The sequence below is a fragment of the Saccoglossus kowalevskii genome, chromosome 18 (genome assembly GCF_978046115.1).
Source record: "Saccoglossus kowalevskii chromosome 18, keSacKowa6.1, whole genome shotgun sequence".
In the NCBI taxonomy this organism is placed as follows: domain Eukaryota; kingdom Metazoa; phylum Hemichordata; class Enteropneusta; family Harrimaniidae; genus Saccoglossus; species Saccoglossus kowalevskii.
In genome coordinates this window covers 33,846,769-33,863,099 of record NC_140658.1, presented here as the reverse complement: position 1 = coordinate 33,863,099, position 16,331 = coordinate 33,846,769, and the positions used below count along the sequence as shown (strand labels likewise).

General features: G+C 36.8%; 1 protein-coding gene across 1 annotated transcript in view; it reads right to left on the bottom strand.

Moving 5' to 3' along the window:
- LOC102804847 (uncharacterized) overlaps positions 1-16,331 on the bottom strand; it is a 179,915-nt gene that overhangs the window by 68,002 nt on the left and 95,582 nt on the right. Inside the window, exons 55-59 of the mRNA XM_085493076.1 lie at positions 11,010-11,164; positions 10,748-10,834; positions 8,816-8,948; positions 2,520-2,710; positions 628-844 (exon numbers count right to left, since the gene is read on the bottom strand). Coding sequence (XP_085349202.1) covers positions 628-844; positions 2,520-2,710; positions 8,816-8,948; positions 10,748-10,834; positions 11,010-11,164 — 783 coding nt within the window. The remainder of the gene's footprint in view (positions 1-627; positions 845-2,519; positions 2,711-8,815; positions 8,949-10,747; positions 10,835-11,009; positions 11,165-16,331) is intronic.

Sequence of the window (16,331 nt, the reverse complement as noted above, 5' to 3'; positions counted from 1 at the left end):
AAATAAAGCAATGCTATTATATTACATTGGTTGCTCTCAGTGATTTTTTAAATGTATATGAATGTTGGTTACAACTTGCAAAACAGCTAGCATGAACAAAAAAGCCTGCCAGACAAATGTTTTTGTGTTTTGAGTCGCCAGTGTAACAGTGGGTCTAGCATCCGGACAATAAAAACCTGACATGGCCAGACAGCAGCCAACCTGCATTGTTCAAACAAGAAACACAATGTAGTTTTGTGTTAGTGAAGTGTAGCTCTTACACTCAGCTTGCCATAAAAATCCATTACAAGATCCATTTAGCGAATATATCTATTTAAAGTACTTCTGAAATAGAACACTAAGTTGAAGTCCAAATAAACTTAAAAAGACATCCAATGTTACTGGAATTCTAGGCTCATTGATGATTTGGTTGGCTTAAATAAATATGATTCAATGTGTTATTCAGAGCCTGTCTCACTGCAGTAATGTTGAGTACCATTAATATTCAGATAAAGTCTAGATTCAGTAATGCCTGAGAATTATCTTCCACTAAGAGATGCATACTACTCACAAAATAAACTATTTTGAATTGACAAAACAACCTGGCTATGTGAGAACAAAAACAATTCTAATTTTGTAAAATCTTACCTCCCCAAATTTCTCTGTCTGACATTACCATGCCATCAACTTGAATTTTCCCAATCCAGTCTTGACATGCAAACTGCCACTGTACCTTGGAGAATTCAGATTCTTTGACTATAATTTTATCCAGAAGCCAAGCATTGTCAGGCTCTCCAGAGTCGATGAAAACTACTATCTTTTCTAACTCACCTAGAGAGACTGCTTCTATCAGGAATGAATCAACCTAAAGTGTGAAATAACATATAAAGGGCAGCAAATTTATTTTAGGAATTCATTGAAATCACACATGTAATGGTTTATTTTTATAAAAACAAGTCATTGAAAATGACACAGTCCCCATTAAGTTCTCTTTGTGCTCGTCATATTAAAGCGGAGGGGTTGTCGCGAGCGTGTCCTTGAAACTTGAGTTCCAAGTGGCGTATACAACAGATTGTTTATTTACATCAAAACATGTGTTTCGTGTCATAGTAATATGGCCAAAATAAAAACAGCCGTTATTCAGCCATCTTTGATCTGATAATGAAACACACTGATATGTATGATGTATGTGCCAAATACGAATGAAAATGGTACATAAATCTTGGAAATATAGTAGTAAGGCCAAAAAGTCAGATGGCTGTCAATTGGCCATCCTTGACCAGATTTTGAAACAAATTGTCATAGACATGCATCCTAACAAGTATAAAGTACATGTGCCAAATTTGAATGAAAACTGACAGAGCACATCCAAGATACCGCATAAAAAAACAAAAACAAGATGCCTGCCAGTCGACCATCTTTGATCCAATTGCGAAATAAATCGTCATGGACATGTATCCTAACATGTATAATCTATGTACCTATCGGGAATCATTATAAGCACTCGAGCTTAATGTAACTTTTGGATTCTGCATACAAAAGATTCAGCCTATCACAACGCATATATTTTAGCCAATCAGATTCCTTCCTTATTGACCTATTACAAACATGTAATGCATCCTTTTCTAGCCTAAATTCAAGACTGCACCATTCCCCTATAAATTGAGAAATTTTCCTTGTACTTGTCAGATGCTGTTTTATGTTAGTGTAATAAACCTGGTTACTTGCTCAAGCCACTGTTATCTCGCCTCCGTTATCTCTATCCACCCGAATCTCTTCTATACAATTCTACACAGTACCAAGTTTGAATGACAACTGACAAAGCATGTCCAAAATACAACATTTTCAAAAAACAAGATAGCTGCCAGTCGGCCATTTTGAATCGAATCGCTAAATCACTGCATGTGCACATGTCCCGCATAAGGTACTAGGCACATGCAAAGAATGAACAGAATCTGTCCACAAGATTCTGAAATATGACATTGGATAGACTGACGCACGGACAGAGGGACACACGGACGGTCGGACGGACTTCCTCAGGAACTCACGGACGGTCGGGGACATGTATCCTAACATGTATGATCTATGTACTAAATTTGAATGAAAACTGACAAAGCATGTCCAAAACACAACATTTTCAAAAAACAAGATGGCTGCCAGTCGGCCATCTTTGATCCAATTGTGAAAAAAACAAGATGGCTTCCAGTCGGCCATCTTTGATCCAATTGTGAAATAAATCATCATGGACATGTATCCTAACATGTATAATCTATGTACCAAGTTTGAATGAAAACTGACAAAGCATGTCCAAAATACAACATTTTCAAAAAAACAAGATGGCTGCCAGTCGGCCATTTTGAATCGAATCGCTAAACCACTGCACATGCACATGTCCCACATAAAGTACTAGGCACATGCAAAGAATGAACGAAATCGGTCCAAGGGATTCTGGGATATGACTCCGGATGGACGCACAGACTCACGGACGGACGGAGACTAATTAATGATAAGACTACTGACAAAAATTACTGCTAAATTACCTGTCCTTTCTGAAACAATTTCTTTTCTTCTTGATTTTCATCAGAATCAGATTTTCTCTCAGGTTTCACTTTAATAAGTTGGCGCTTCCCTGTGTCTCCATGACTACCGAACAGAGTCAGGAATACATTAGCACCAGTACTGGCATCATCATCATCATCACTTGTATGGACTTCAATTATGTATGATTTTACTGTCAGAGAAAAATTTGGTTAGAATTCTAAAATAACCAGTACAACAACTCATAAGACTACGTACAACAATGAATCTAACACTAATCACAGCAAAGAAACACTGGCAAGCAATATTGAAAGTTGGGCTGGGTGTATGATTATTCTGATTCAAAAATTATGGTTATGTTTTGTGAACACTGGCCAATATGCAAGCAATTTGTTGTTGGACAATATGATTTTGAATTCAATTAATGGGTGAGTGTTCTGTGGGATAAAATTTACTGTGCTGTACTTGACTTTCCAAGTAAAACTGCAGAAATTTATTTTGGTATTCGACCAGGATACACCATATTGCTCATGAAGCTTATTTGGCTGGACACAGTTGACACTTCACTTGTTAATGAAAGGTCTGTCAGTTGTTGGTCGAAGTTTTCCCAGTGTTTTGTGCATTTGAAGTTGAAAGTTTCCTTTACATACTACATATTTACAAATGGCATAGTATATAAAACAGAAAATAATTATCTATGAAGTAAAACAACTCTCAGATATTGTGCATCTCAAATACAAGTCATCATGAAGGTGGTGCTTCTAAATGCCCTGCAAAATGTGTAGCCATAAGATTAACAATGTTTCGACACTCCAAAGGTGCAGTGTTTTATTTCATTGAGCAACTGGCAATTAAAACAATTACCTCCACAGTGTATGTGATAGAGGTATCAAAACTGGCAATAAAAACTACCTGAGATTATCTACACAGTGTATGTGATAGAGGTATCAAAACTGGCAATAAAAACTACCTGAGATTACCTACACAGTGTATGTGATAGAGGTATCAAAACTGGCAATAAAAACTACCTGAGATTATCTACACAGTGTATGTGATAGAGGTATCAAAACTGGCAATAAAAACTACCTGAGATTACCTACACAGTGTATGTGATAGAGGTATCAAAACTGGCAATAAAAACTACCTGAGATTATCTACACAGTGTATGTGATAGAGGTATCAAAACTGGCAATAAAAACTACCTGAGATTACCTACACAGTGTATGTGATAGAGGTATCAAAACTGGCAATAAAAACTACCTGATATCATCTACACAGTGTATGTGATAGAGGTATCAAAACTGGCAATAAAAACTACCTGAGATTACCTACACAGTACATTTTGTATATGTGATAGAAGTATCAAAACTGGCAATAAAAACTACCTGAGATTACCTACACAGTGTATGTGATAGAGGTATCAAAACTGACAATAAAAACTACCTGAGATTACCTACATAGTGTATGTGATAGAGGTATCAAAACTGGCAATAAAAACTACCTGAGATTACCTACACAGTGTATGTGATAGAGGTATCAAAACTGGCAATAAAAACTACCTGAGATTATCTACACAGTGTATGTGATAGAGGTATCAAAACTGGCAATAAAAACTACCTGAGATTACCTACACAGTGTATGTGATAGAGGTATCAAAACTGGCAATAAAAACTACCTGATAACATCTACACAATGTATGTGATAGAGGTATCAAAACTGGCAATAAAAACTACCTGAGATTACCTACACAGTACATTTTGTATATGTGATAGAAGTATCAAAACTGGCAATAAAAACTACCTGAGATTACCTACACAGTGTATGTGATAGAGGTATCAAAACTGACAATAAAAACTACCTGAGATTACCTACATAGTGTATGTGATAGAGGTATCAAAACTGGCAATAAAAACTACCTGAGATTACCTACACAGTGTATGTGATAGAGGTATCAAAACTGGCAATAAAAACTACCTGAGATTACCTACACAGTGTATGTGATAGAGGTATCAAAACTGGCAATAAAAACTACCTGATATCATCTACACGGTGTATGTGATAGAGGTATCAAAACTGACAATAAAAACTACCTGAGATTACCTACACAGTACATTTTGTATATGTGATAGAAGTATCAAAACTGGCAATAAAAACTACCTGAGATTACCTACACAGTGTATGTGATAGAGGTATCAAAACTGGCAATAAAAACTACCTGATATCATCTACACAGTGTATGTGATAGAGGTATCAAAACTGACAATAAAAACTACCTGAGATTACCTACACAGTACATTTTGTATATGTGATAGAAGTATCAAAACTGGCAATAAAAACTACCTGAGATTACCTACACAGTGTATGTGATAGAGGTATCAAAACTGACAATAAAAACTACCTGAGATTACCTACATAGTGTATGTGATAGAGGTATCAAAACTGGCAATAAAAACTACCTGAGATTACCTACACAGTGTATGTGATAGAGGTATCAAAACTGGCAATAAAAACTACCTGAGATTACCTACACAGTGTATGTGATAGAGGTATCAAAACTGGCAATAAAAACTACCTGATATCATCTACACAGTGTATGTGATAGAGGTATCAAAACTGGCAATAAAAACTACCTGAGATTACCTACACAGTGTATGTGATAGAGGTATCAAAACTGGCAATAAAAACTACCTGAGATTATCTACACAGTGTATGTGATAGAGGTATCAAAACTGGCAATAAAAACTACCTGAGATTACCTACACAGTGTATGTGATAGAGGTATCAAAACTGGCAATAAAAACTACCTGATATCATCTACACAGTGTATGTGATAGAGGTATCAAAACTGGCAATAAAAACTACCTGAGATTACCTACACAGTACATTTTGTATATGTGATAGAAGTATCAAAACTGGCAATAAAAACTACCTGAGATTACCTACACAGTGTATGTGATAGAGGTATCAAAACTGACAATAAAAACTACCTGAGATTACCTACATAGTGTATGTGATAGAGGTATCAAAACTGGCAATAAAAACTACCTGAGATTACCTACACAGTGTATGTGATAGAGGTATCAAAACTGGCAATAAAAACTACCTGAGATTATCTACACAGTGTATGTGATAGAGGTATCAAAACTGGCAATAAAAACTACCTGAGATTACCTACACAGTGTATGTGATAGAGGTATCAAAACTGGCAATAAAAACTACCTGATAACATCTACACAATGTATGTGATAGAGGTATCAAAACTGGCAATAAAAACTACCTGAGATTACCTACACAGTACATTTTGTATATGTGATAGAAGTATCAAAACTGGCAATAAAAACTACCTGAGATTACCTACACAGTGTATGTGATAGAGGTATCAAAACTGACAATAAAAACTACCTGAGATTACCTACATAGTGTATGTGATAGAGGTATCAAAACTGGCAATAAAAACTACCTGAGATTACCTACACAGTGTATGTGATAGAGGTATCAAAACTGGCAATAAAAACTACCTGAGATTACCTACACAGTGTATGTGATAGAGGTATCAAAACTGGCAATAAAAACTACCTGATATCATCTACACGGTGTATGTGATAGAGGTATCAAAACTGACAATAAAAACTACCTGAGATTACCTACACAGTACATTTTGTATATGTGATAGAAGTATCAAAACTGGCAATAAAAACTACCTGAGATTACCTACACAGTGTATGTGATAGAGGTATCAAAACTGGCAATAAAAACTACCTGATATCATCTACACAGTGTATGTGATAGAGGTATCAAAACTGACAATAAAAACTACCTGAGATTACCTACACAGTACATTTTGTATATGTGATAGAAGTATCAAAACTGGCAATAAAAACTACCTGAGATTACCTACACAGTGTATGTGATAGAGGTATCAAAACTGACAATAAAAACTACCTGAGATTACCTACATAGTGTATGTGATAGAGGTATCAAAACTGGCAATAAAAACTACCTGAGATTACCTACACAGTGTATGTGATAGAGGTATCAAAACTGGCAATAAAAACTACCTGAGATTACCTACACAGTGTATGTGATAGAGGTATCAAAACTGGCAATAATAACTACCTGATATCATCTACACAGTGTATGTGATAGAGGTATCAAAACTGGCTATTAAAACTACCTGAGATTACCTACACAGTGTTTGTAATAGAGGTATCAAAACTGGCAATAAAAACTACCTGATATCATCTACACAGTGTATGTGATAGAGGTATCAAAACTGGCAATAAAAACTACCTGAGATTACCTACACAGTGTATGTGATAGAGGTATCAAAATTGGCAATAAAAACTACCTGAGATCATCTACACAGTGTATGTGATAGAGGTATCAAAACTGGCAATAAAAACTACTTGATATCATCTACACAGTGTATGTCTTAGAGGTACCAAAACTGGCTATTAAAACTACCTGAGATCATCTACACAGTGTATGTGATAGAGGTATCAAAACTGGCAATAAAAACTACCTGATATCATCTACACAGTGTGTGTGATAGAGGTATCAAAACTGGCAATAAAAACTACCTGAGATTACCTACACAGTACATTTTGTATATGTGATAGAGGTATCAAAACTGGCAATAAAAACTACCTGATATCATCTACACAGTGTATGTGATAGAGGTATCAAAACTGACAATAAAAACTACCTGAGATCATCTACACAGTGTATGTGATAGAGGTATCAAAACTGGCAATAAAAACTACCTGAGATTACCTACACAGTGTATGTGATAGAGGTATCAAAACTGGCAATAAAAACTACCTGATATCATCTACACAGTGTATGTGATAGAGGTATCAAAACTGGCAATAAAAACTACCTGAGATCATCTACACAGTGTATGTGATAGAGGTATCAAAACTGGCAATAAAAACTACCTGATATCATCTACACAGTGTATGTGATAGAGGTATCAAAACTGGCAATAAAAACTACCAGAGATTACCTACACAGTGTATGTGATAGAGGTATCAAAACTGGCAATAAAAACTACCTGAGATCATCTACACAGTGTATGTGATAGAGGTATCAAAACTGGCAATAAAAACTACCTGATATCATCTACACAGTGTATGTGATAGAGTTATCAAAACTGGCAATAAAAACTACCTGAGATTACCTACACAGTGTATGTGATAGAGGTATCAAAACTGGCAATAAAAACTACCTGAGATCATCTACACAGTGTATGTGATAGAGGTATCAAAACTGGCAATAAAAACTACCTGATATCATCTACACAGTGTATGTGATAGAGGTATCAAAACTGGCAATAAAAACTACCTGATATCATCTACACAGTGTATGTGATAGAGGTATCAAAACTGGCAATAAAAACTACCTGAGATCATATACACAGTGTATGTGATAGAGGTATCAAAACTGGCAATAAAAACTACCTGATATCATCTACACAGTGTATGTGATAGAGGTATCAAAACTGGCAATAAAAACTACCTGATATCATCTACACAGTGTATGTGATAGAGGTATCAAAACTGGCAATAAAAACTACCTGAGATCATCTACACAGTGTATGTGATAGAGGTATCAAAACTGGCAATAAAAACTACCTGAGATTACCTACACAGTGTATGTGATAGAGGTATCACAACTGGCAATAAAAACTACCTGAGATTACCTACACAGTGTATGTGATAGAAGTATCAAAACTGGCAATAAAAACTACCTGAGATTACCTACATAGTGTATGTGATAGAGGTATCAAAACTGGCAATAAAAACTACCTGAGATCATCTACACAGTGTATGTGATAGAGGTATCAAAACTGGCAATAAAAACTACCTGATATCATCTACACAGTGTATGTGATGGAGGTATCAAAACTGGCAATAAAAACTACCTGAGATCATCTACACAGTGTATGTGATAGAGGTATCAAAACTGGCAATAAAAACTACCTGAGATCATCTACACAGTGTATGTGATAGAGGTATCAAAACTGGCAATAAAAACTACCTGAGATTACCTACACAGTGTATGTGATAGAGTTATCAAAACTGGCAATAAAAACTACCTGAGATTACCTACACAGTGTATGTGATAGAGGTATCAAAACTGGCTATCAAAACTACCTGAGATCATATACACAATGTACTTCATCTAATCATGGATATACACAAATGTATCTCAGTACTAGTATGACTATGGGTAACATGCATAAAGACTTTAAGGTGGCTCTGACAGGAGGATAAGACATTAATTCATTAATACTTACAAGGTCGAGGATCCTGTCCGGATCTTAATGCTGGTAATTCTTTGTAAATGTCACAATTCTCTTTATCTCTTGATAACCAACTATTACATATAAAAGTCAATTTTTCTTTACTGTCTTTATCTTCCATTATAACCTATATGAAAGTGGCAGTAGTATAATGACGTAAAGTAGTGTTTATAATAATAACATATTTATATCAGGCATAATGGAAATACAATGCATAAATTTATAAATATCCAGATTCTGTGTCATGATTGGTCAATACTTAGTCAAATGAGATATTATGGAATTACGCTATCTCACACACATAAACAATTTCAAAGTGACAGCACTTTGGGAATGGTGGACACACTATTTAAGACAAGTCATTGAAAATGACACAGTCCCCGTTAAATTTTTGAAAGTTCTCTTTGTGCTCATCATATTAAAGCGGAGGGGTTGTCGCGAGCGTGTCCTTGAAACTTGAGTTCCAAGTGGCGTATACAACAGATTGTTTATTTACATCAAAACACGTGTTCCGTGTAGTAGTAATATGGCCAAAAATAAAAACAGCCGTTATTTGGCCATCTTTTATCTGATTATGAAACACACTGATATGTATGATGTATGTGCCAAATATGAATGAAAATGGTACATAAATTGTGGAAATATAGTAGTAAAGCCAAAAAGTCAGATGGCTGTCAATCGGCCATCCTTGACGGGATTTTGAAACAAATTGCCATGGACATGCATCCTAACATGTATAAAGTACATGTATGTGCCAAATTTGAATGAAAACTGACAGAGCACGTCCAAGATACTGCATAAAAAAACAAAAACAAGATGCCTGCCAGTCGACCATCTTTGATCCAATTGCGAAATAAATCGTCATGGACATGTATGCTAATATGTATAATCTATGTACCAAGTTTGAATGACAACTGACAAAGCATGTCCAAAATACAACATTTTCAAAAAACAAGATAGCTCCCAGTCGGCCATTTTGAATCGAATCGCTAAGTCCCACATAAGGTACTAGGCACATGCAAAGATTGAACGGAAGCGGTCCACAGGATTCTGAAATATGACTCTGGACAGACTGATGCACAGACTGATTAACAGACGAACGGACACATGAACGGACGGACGGACGAACGGACGGACAGACTCAGGAACTCATGGACGGTCGGGGACATGTATCCTAACATGTATGATCTATGTACTAAATTTGAATAAAAACTGACAAAGCATGTCCAAAATACAACATTTTCAAAAAACAAGATGGCTACCAGTCGGCCATTTTGAATCAAATCACTAAACCACTGCATGTGCATATGTCCCACATAAAGTACTAGGCACATGCAAAGAATGAACGGGATTGGTCCAAGGGATTCTGAGATATGACTCCGGATGGACACACAGATGAACAGACGCACGGACAGACGGAGACCGAATTATAGTCCCCGTTTTTCGGACTAAAAAGCATTGATGGAAAACAGACATATGCTACTACTCTAAATAAATTTAGAAGAAGATACTATCAATTTAGTGCAATAGCACAATTGCTCAGCGCAAAACTTTTCTGTTTTGTGCAGATATTTCTCAAAAGTACTATTGACATACTGCATTTAGACATACATGTACTTTGTTGTAGTCTTGCTGTAGGCTGCATTTTGCCACTCGCAGTAAAAGTTGGCTAGTTTTTTAAGTACATCAGTGTGAAGGTGTTTGCTGCAAAATGTTCAGGGTGAGATATACCTTTATGCAATTAGCAATGTAATAGTGTTTAAAAGATCTGAATAAAGTGAGGACATAATGATGTTTTTGTTGTTTTTGAGTTGCACTAGAAATGTTTAAGCATTAACTGTACTTTAAATTTAAATTCTACTTTGATTGAACCAATTAGGCACACTTAGTCAATTAAGCAGTAATATGAATTCACACAATACTTACTTTATTTACATGCCATGCTGGTTCTTCACTAGTGTTATCATGCTCCAATCTTATCTTGTAAATTTCACCTATTTCACCAACATTGATCTAAATATAATAAAAATATAGTAAAAATCATGTCAAAACCTAATTCTTCTCCATAGATCTGCTTACATGAGAAACTGATACAGAAGTTAGTATTTTTACTTCAGATTTCACTGAATGAAACAAACTATCTAGTTTGATGATAACATAATACACAAGGTAAGAATAAATGACTTGCCTCAAAATCTTTTTCCTCAGCTGGTCTTATTTCACCATTGTTGAGTGGAATGAGTTCCTTTTTGTTATCTTTACCATATACACTGATGAAAACATTAGACTCAGTGCCTGCATTCTCACCATCACATGTTTTCACCAATACCTTCCAATTACCCTCTAAAAGAATGAAATAAATTAAAACATCTCATTGTCATTGTCAGTGTTTAGTGACTGTGTCAATTATAAACAACAACAAAATTTATAGAAAAAGCAGCCTCTCGACTGAGATAGCTCCGCTGTTAGAAATGCACATTTCAATTAAAGAACTGAAGATAACATTAGAAATGAACAATATGTTGTATCAAAGCAATCTGACTTGCTGTTTTCAACAAGAATTCGAAAATATCACTTTTTACCAAAAATGACAAAAATATTCATCCAAATTAGAGAAGGAAGATATCATCATGAAATGAACAAATTTGAGAGAAGATCATTTGTAGCACCTATATGTATAATATCAAAGCAATCAGACTTGTGATTTTTAACAAGAAGTCCAAAATATCACTTTTTACCAAAAATTACAAAAATATTCACCAAAATTAGAGAATTGAAGATATCATCATGAAATGAACAATCTAAGAGGTCTACCCAATGTACATACACACCAAGTATCAAAGCATTCAGGCTTGTAGCGTTCAAGAAGAAGTCGAACAAGCAGCCTCTCGGCTGAGATAAGCTCCGCTGTTAGCAATGCACATTTCAATTAAAGAACAGAAGATATCATTAGAAATGAACAATATGTTCAGTATCAAAGCAATCTGACTTGCTGTTTTCAACAAGAATTCGAAAATATCACTTTTTACCAAAAATGACAAAAATATTCATCAAAATTAGAGAAGGAAGATATCATCATGAAATGAACAAATTTGAGAGTGGTACACATGTATTACCAATATATGTAATATCAAAGCAATTGGACTTGCGGTTTTATACAAGAAGTTGAAAATATCACTTTTTACCAAAAATGACAAAAATATTCACCAAAATTAGAAAATTGAGGATATCATTACAGAATGAACAAATCTGAGGGAGGTCCACATGTAGTACCTATATATGGAATATCAAAGCAATTGGACTTGCGGTTTTTAAGAAGAAGTCGAAAATAAAAAATTTTACCAAAAATGACAAAAATATTCACCAAAATTAGAGAATTGATGATATCATTACAAAATGAACAAATCTGAGAGAGGTCCACTTGTAGTACCTATATATGTAATATCAAAGCAATTGGACTTGCGGTTTTTAACAAGAAGTTGAAAATATCACTTTTTACCAAAAATGACAAAAATATTCACCAAAATTAGAGAATTGAAGATATCATTACAAAATGAACAAATCTGAAAGAGGTCCACATGTAGTACCTATATATGTGATATCAAAGCAATTGGACTTGCGGTTTTTAACAAAAAGTCAAAAATATCATTTTTTACCAAAAATGACAAAAACATTCACCAAAATTAGAGAATTGAAGATATGATCATGAAATGAACAAATCTGAGAGAGGTCTACCCAAGGTACATATACACCAAGCATCAAAGCATTCAGGTTCGTAGTTTTCAAGAAGAAGTCGAAAAAGTAAAACATTGACACGGACGACGGTCAACAGACGACGGACAATCACTTATATGATAAGCTCCGCTCGACAAAATCGACAGAGGAGCTAATAAATTTTAATTAAACAAGCCGTGCATGGCACAGTCCCCGTTAGTTATAAAATTTAAGATATATAGTTTTGTTGATAGTAATATAGCTGGAATATAACCATGTCAGGAATATGATTTTTTAATATTAAAATGATTGACATTTGTATCTAATCGTCAAACAAGTACTTGTCCATATTGAGAGATATTGCTCTGGAACAGCATTCAAAATCAGCCATTTTGAATACATGTATATATATAACATGATGTATAATGAATATACATTGTATAAAATTTGAATATAATCAGTCAAGCATTTAAGAGATATGGCTCTAGAAGCTGGATCATTAAAACAAAATGGCCGCCAGTCAGCCATTTTGAATCCAATCTGAAAAATAAAATGACATGCATCAGGAACCCGTTATGTCTAATGTATGTACCAACTTTGAACGAAATCCATCCATAAATGCCAGAAATGCTTGATATTTGATGATTTTTTAGCACAGAAATGACCACTATTCGGCCATTTTGAATAGGATCGTCAAACCAATATATCTGTTTATCTATGACATGATGTATAATGAATATTTAAAATTCGAATATAATCAGTCAAAACAAGACGGAGATATGGGTCTAGAAGCCCATTCATTAAAACATAATGGCCACCAGTCGGCCATTTTGAATCTTATCTGAAAAACAAAATTATTTGCATCAAGGTCCTATAATGTCTAATGTATATACCAAGTTTGAACAAAATCCATCTGTAAACAGCCGGGAATTTTAGGATTTTTTAGCACAAAAATGGCCGCCATTCGGCCATCTTGAATCAGATCGTGAAACAAATTGACGTGCATATGTATAATATCATGTATGATGTATGTGTGAAGCTTGATTGTGATTGGTCCAGGCATTTCTAAGATACAGGTCCGGATGCACACACAGACGCACACACACACACACGCACGCACGCACGCACAGAGGTCAAAACATAAGTCCCCGTTTTCGGACTGCGTCCGAACGGGGACTAATTAGTGGAGAGTATTCAGCATGTTAAAAATATGGTGTTACAAATGTCATCCATGGAATAATACAATTCTCATATCACACAAAAGTTTTTACAATTCACAAATAAACCAATTGGGTATATTTTGAACCAAAGAATAATAAGATAAAAACAAAACATCTTGTGTGCTGTTCATATCAAAATCAGTTAAAGCATGTCTGAAAAATGTATATTAACATGAAGTGACATGCATCAGCGACCCGTTATGAATGATATAATTTTCAAATTTGATTGTATTGGTACAGACAGGCTTGAGAAGATGTTGATGACAATAGAAGGTTTTAAGAGGGTTTATATTGCCACCGAAATAGTGCCATCATGCAGCCACCACGGTAGTGGCATCTGGCAGTCACCACAGCAAACACAGCCACAACAATAGTAGCAAAACACAGCCACTGCCAGTGGCAAAATGCAGCCACCACTGTAGTACTATCTGGCAGCCACCATGATAGTGCCATCTGGCAGCCACCATGATAGTGCCATCTGGCAGCCACAATGATAGTGCCATCTGGCTGCCACCACGAGACTGCCATCTGGCAGCCACCATGATAGTGCCTTCGGGCAGCCACCATGATAGTGCCTTCGGGCAGCCACCATGATAGTGCCATCGGGCAGCCACCACGATAGTGCCATCTTGCAGCCACCACAGTATTGTCACCAATAGTGGCAATATGCAGCCACCACAATAGTGGCAATATGCAGCCACCACGATAGTGGCAAATATGCAGCCACCACGATAGTGGCAAATATGCAGCCACCACGATAGTGGCAATATGCAGCCACCATGATAGTGGAAATACACAGCCACCATGATATAGGCAATACACAGCCACCACGATAGTGGCAATATGCAGCCACCATGATAGTAGAAATACACAGCCACCCTGATAGAGGCAAAATGCAACCACCACAATAGTAGAAATACACAGCCACCACGATAGTGGCAATATGCAGCAAACCACGAAAGTGGCAATATGCAGCCACCACGATAGTGGCAATATACAGCCACCACGATAGTGGAAATACATAGCCACCATGATAGTGGAAATACACAGCCACCACGATAGTGGAAATACACAGCCACCATGATAGTGGAAATACACAGCCACCACGGTAGTGGCAATATGCAGCCGCCACAATAGTGGAAATACACAGCTGCCACGATAGTGGCAATATACAGCTACCACGATAGTGGAAATACACAGCTACCACGATAGTGGCAATATGCAGCCACCACGATAGTGGCAATATGCAGTCACCACGATAGTGGCAATATGCAGCCACCATGATAGTGGCAATATGCAGCCTCCATGATAGTGGCAATATGCAGCCACCACAATAGTGGAAATACACAGCCACCACGATAGTGGAAATACACAGCCACCACAATAGTTGAAACACACAGCCACCATGACAGTGGCAATATGCAGCCACCACGATAATGGCAATATGCAGCCACCATGATAATGGCAATATGCAGCCACAATGATAGAGGAAATACATAGCCACCATGATAGTGGCAATATGCAGTCACCACGATATAGGCAATACACAGCCACCATGATATAGGCAATACACAGTCACCACGATAGTGGCAATATGCAGCCACCCGGATAGTGGCAATACACAGCCACCACGATAGTGGAAATACACAGCCACCACGATAGTGGAAATACACAGCCACCACAATAGTGGCAATATGCAGCCACCACGATAATGGCAATATGCAGCCACCACGATAGTGGCAATACACAGCCACCACGATAGTGGCAATACACAGTCACCACGATATAGGCAATACACAGCCACCACGATATAGGCAATACACAGCCACCACGATAGTGACAATACACAGCCACCACGATGGTGGCAATATGCAGCCACCACAATAGTAGCAATATGCAGCCACCACGATAGTGGCAATATGCAGCCACCACGATTGTGGCAATATGCAGCCACCACGATAGTGGCAATACACAGCCACCACGATATAGGCAATACAGTCACCACAATAGTGGTAATATACAGCCACCACGATAGTGGTAATACACAGCCACCACTATATAGGCAATACAGTCACCACAATAGTGGTAATACACAGTCACCACAATAGTGGTAATACACAGCCACCATGATAGTGGCAATATGCAGCCACCACGATAGCGGAAATACATAGCCACAACGATAGCGGAAATACATAGCCACAACGATAGTGGAAATACACAGCCACCACGATAGTGGCAATATGCAGCCACCACGATAGTGGCAATATGCAGCCACCATGATAGTGGCAATATGCAGCCACCACAATAGTGGCAATATGCAGCCACCACAATAGTGGCAATATGCAGCCACCACAATAGTGGAAACACACAGCCACCACAATAGTGGAAATACACAGCCATGTTAGTGGAAATACACAGCCACCATGTTAGTGGAAATACACAGCCACAACAGTGGCAATATGCAGCCACCACGATAGTGGCAATATGCAGCCACCACAATAGTGGAAACACACAGCCACCACAATAGTGGAAATACACAGCCATGTTAGTGGAAATACACAGCCACCATGTTAGTG